The sequence below is a fragment of the Nanorana parkeri genome, unplaced genomic scaffold (genome assembly GCF_000935625.1).
Source record: "Nanorana parkeri isolate BGI_ZX_2015 unplaced genomic scaffold, ASM93562v1 scaffold3787, whole genome shotgun sequence".
Classification (NCBI taxonomy): domain Eukaryota; kingdom Metazoa; phylum Chordata; class Amphibia; order Anura; family Dicroglossidae; genus Nanorana; species Nanorana parkeri.
The window spans coordinates 10,043-14,256 of record NW_017310055.1 but is presented as its reverse complement, the minus strand read 5'-3'; the positions used below and the strand labels follow the sequence as shown (position 1 = coordinate 14,256).

At 48.9% G+C, this 4,214-nt stretch overlaps 1 protein-coding gene across 1 annotated transcript in view; it reads left to right on the top strand.

The window, feature by feature from the left end:
* Nucleotides 1-222, top strand: part of LOC108803481 (T-cell leukemia homeobox protein 2-like) — a 13,051-nt gene extending 12,829 nt beyond the window's left edge. The window contains exon 3 of the mRNA XM_018575323.1: nucleotides 1-222. This exon is cut by the window's left edge and continues 24 nt beyond it. Within this exon, the coding sequence (XP_018430825.1) occupies nucleotides 1-222 (222 nt within the window).
* Nucleotides 223-4,214: the final 3,992 nt, after the last annotated feature.

The following is a 4,214-nucleotide window of genomic DNA, read 5'->3' as shown; positions in this document are numbered from 1 at the left end:
ATACCAGATTGCAGTGTCTGTGTGTCTTGCAGGCGTCAGACGGCGGAGGAGCGGGAAGCCGAGCGTCAGCAGACCAATCGTATGATGATACAACTCCAGCAAGAGGCCTTCCAGAAAAGTCTGCAGCAGCCCCTCCCCCGAGACCCCCTGTGTGCTCATAACTCCTCCCTCTGTGCCCTGCAGAACCTACAGCCCTGGGCAGAGGACACTCCCACCGTATGACATCATCATCAGAGGACACTCCCACCGTATGACATCATCAGAGGAGATTACCAGCGTATGAGGAGATCCTGCATATCACGTCATTGGACTGTATCATCCTCATCAGAGGTCCTTGGTGTATGACATCATCATCAGAGGAGGAGGTCCTTGGTGTATGACATCATCATCAGAGGAGGAGGTCCTTGGTGTATGACATCATGAAGGATGATAAGACCTCACCAGCACCCAAAACCCGCAGTATGTTGTTTTCTCACAGACTAAAGACTTTGTGTCACCAACAGCTCAATGGTTTCATAAGCTCCTCCTTCCCCGGGAGGAGGGTGGAGTCAGAAGGAGGACAGGGGACTGCATTGGGGGGTTCAGGGCGGGGATCCGCCTCTCACATGTTTTTCTGTCAGACTCTTTATAATAAATCTTTCTTCTAGAAATAAAACCGGAAACCCAACACCCCTCCCCCCTCTGTCTACTCAATGGGTGACCCCACAACAGGAAGTAAGGGGCAATCCACCCAACGGGGACGCAGAAAGCAACACGCAGTAGTCAGAAGATGGCGGGGGGGGGAGGGGCAAATCATCATCTCCCCAAACTGTATGAAATCCAATGACGCCGCAGAGACGGATCCGTATACCATGTGATTCTCAGGAACCAATCAGATGTCAGATCCTATAAAGTGATAATCGGTATGTCCGGTTGTATCACATGGTATACGGATCCGTCTCTGCGGCGTCATACAAACTGAACACAGCAGCCGGACGCATCACTATCACCATAACCCAGGTCCTTTTACCTGAATCCACACCTACCTGCTCCAAACTTACCTGAATCAACACCTACCTGCTCCAAACATACCTGAATCCACACCTACCTGCTCCAAACTTTCCTGAATCCACACCTACCTGCTCCAAACTTTCCTGAATCCACACCTACCTGCTCCAAACTTTCCTGAATCCACACCTACCTGCTCCAAACTTTCCTGAATCCACACCTACCTGCTCCAAACTTTCCTGAATCCACACCTACCTGCTCCAAACTTTCCTGAATCCACACCTACCTGCTCCAAACTTTCCTGAATCCACACCTACCTGCTCCAAACTTTCCTGAATCCACACCTACCTGCTCCAAACTTTCCTGAATCCACACCTACCTGCTCCAAACTTTCCTGAATCCACACCTACCTGCTCCAAACTTTCCTGAATCCACACCTACCTGCTCCAAACTTTCCTGAATCCACACCTACCTGCTCCAAACTTTCCTGAATCCACACCTACCTGCTCCAAACTTTCCTGAATCCACACCTACCTGCTCCAAACTTTCCTGAATCCACACCTACCTGCTCCAAACTTTCCTGAATCCACACCTACCTGCTCCAAACTTTCCTGAATCCACACCTACCTGCTCCAAACTTTCCTGAATCCACACCTACCTGCTCCAAACTTTCCTGAATCCACACCTACCTGCTCCAAACTTTCCTGAATCCACACCTACCTGCTCCAAACTTTCCTGAATCCACACCTACCTGCTCCAAACTTTCCTGAATCCACACCTACCTGCTCCAAACTTTCCTGAATCCACACCTACCTGCTCCAAACTTTCCTGAATCCACACCTACCTGCTCCAAACTTTCCTGAATCCACACCTACCTGCTCCAAACTTTCCTGAATCCACACCTACCTGCTCCAAACTTTCCTGAATCCACACCTACCTGCTCCAAACTTTCCTGAATCCACACCTACCTGCTCCAAACTTTCCTGAATCCACACCTACCTGCTCCAAACTTTCCTGAATCCACACCTACCTGCTCCAAACTTTCCTGAATCCACACCTACCTGCTCCAAACTTTCCTGAATCCACACCTACCTGCTCCAAACTTTCCTGAATCCACACCTACCTGCTCCAAACTTTCCTGAATCCACACCTACCTGCTCCAAACTTTCCTGAATCCACACCTACCTGCTCCAAACTTTCCTGAATCCACACCTACCTGCTCCAAACTTTCCTGAATCCACACCTACCTGCTCCAAACTTTCCTGAATCCACACCTACCTGCTCCAAACTTTCCTGAATCCACACCTACCTGCTCCAAACTTTCCTGAATCCACACCTACCTGCTCCAAACTTTCCTGAATCCACACCTACCTGCTCCAAACTTTCCTGAATCCACACCTACCTGCTCCAAACTTTCCTGAATCCACACCTACCTGCTCCAAACTTTCCTGAATCCACACCTACCTGCTCCAAACTTTCCTGAATCCACACCTACCTGCTCCAAACTTTCCTGAATCCACACCTACCTGCTCCAAACTTTCCTGAATCCACACCTACCTGCTCCAAACTTTCCTGAATCCACACCTACCTGCTCCAAACTTTCCTGAATCCACACCTACCTGCTCCAAACTTTCCTGAATCCACACCTACCTGCTCCAAACTTTCCTGAATCCACACCTACCTGCTCCAAACTTTCCTGAATCCACACCTACCTGCTCCAAACTTTCCTGAATCCACACCTACCTGCTCCAAACTTTCCTGAATCCACACCTACCTGCTCCAAACTTTCCTGAATCCACACCTACCTGCTCCAAACTTTCCTGAATCCACACCTACCTGCTCCAAACTTTCCTGAATCCACACCTACCTGCTCCAAACTTTCCTGAATCCACACCTACCTGCTCCAAACTTTCCTGAATCCACACCTACCTGCTCCAAACTTTCCTGAATCCACACCTACCTGCTCCAAACTTTCCTGAATCCACACCTACCTGCTCCAAACTTTCCTGAATCCACACCTACCTGCTCCAAACTTTCCTGAATCCACACCTACCTGCTCCAAACTTTCCTGAATCCACACCTACCTGCTCCAAACTTTCCTGAATCCACACCTACCTGCTCCAAACTTTCCTGAATCCACACCTACCTGCTCCAAACTTTCCTGAATCCACACCTACCTGCTCCAAACTTTCCTGAATCCACACCTACCTGCTCCAAACTTTCCTGAATCCACACCTACCTGCTCCAAACTTTCCTGAATCCACACCTACCTGCTCCAAACTTTCCTGAATCCACACCTACCTGCTCCAAACTTTCCTGAATCCACACCTACCTGCTCCAAACTTTCCTGAATCCACACCTACCTGCTCCAAACTTTCCTGAATCCACACCTACCTGCTCCAAACTTTCCTGAATCCACACCTACCTGCTCCAAACTTTCCTGAATCCACACCTACCTGCTCCAAACTTTCCTGAATCCACACCTACCTGCTCCAAACTTTCCTGAATCCACACCTACCTGCTCCAAACTTTCCTGAATCCACACCTACCTGCTCCAAACTTTCCTGAATCCACACCTACCTGCTCCAAACTTTCCTGAATCCACACCTACCTGCTCCAAACTTTCCTGAATCCACACCTACCTGCTCCAAACTTTCCTGAATCCACACCTACCTGCTCCAAACTTTCCTGAATCCACACCTACCTGCTCCAAACTTTCCTGAATCCACACCTACCTGCTCCAAACTTTCCTGAATCCACACCTACCTGCTCCAAACTTTCCTGAATCCACACCTACCTGCTCCAAACTTTCCTGAATCCACACCTACCTGCTCCAAACTTTCCTGAATCCACACCTACCTGCTCCAAACTTACCTGAATCCACACCTACCTGATCCAAACTTACCTGAACCCATAACTACCTGATCCAGTTCAATACCTTTCTAAATCCTAACTCCCCCACCATCTGCACCTTCATCAGTCCACAATCTGTATATCACACAGTCATATCTTCATACATATCACCTGTACATAGAGCTGCAGTACCGCCAGATCACCAGCAGGGGGCAGTCACACACCTGATGGGAATACAGAAGATCCCCAACACATGATCCAGGTTCTCATGTTCCTCTGATAAATCTCTTCCCAACAATGGAGCATGTGTGTGGTCATGCGTGTGTAGTCATGTGTGTGTGTATAGTCGTGTGTGTGTAGTCATGTGTGTGTAG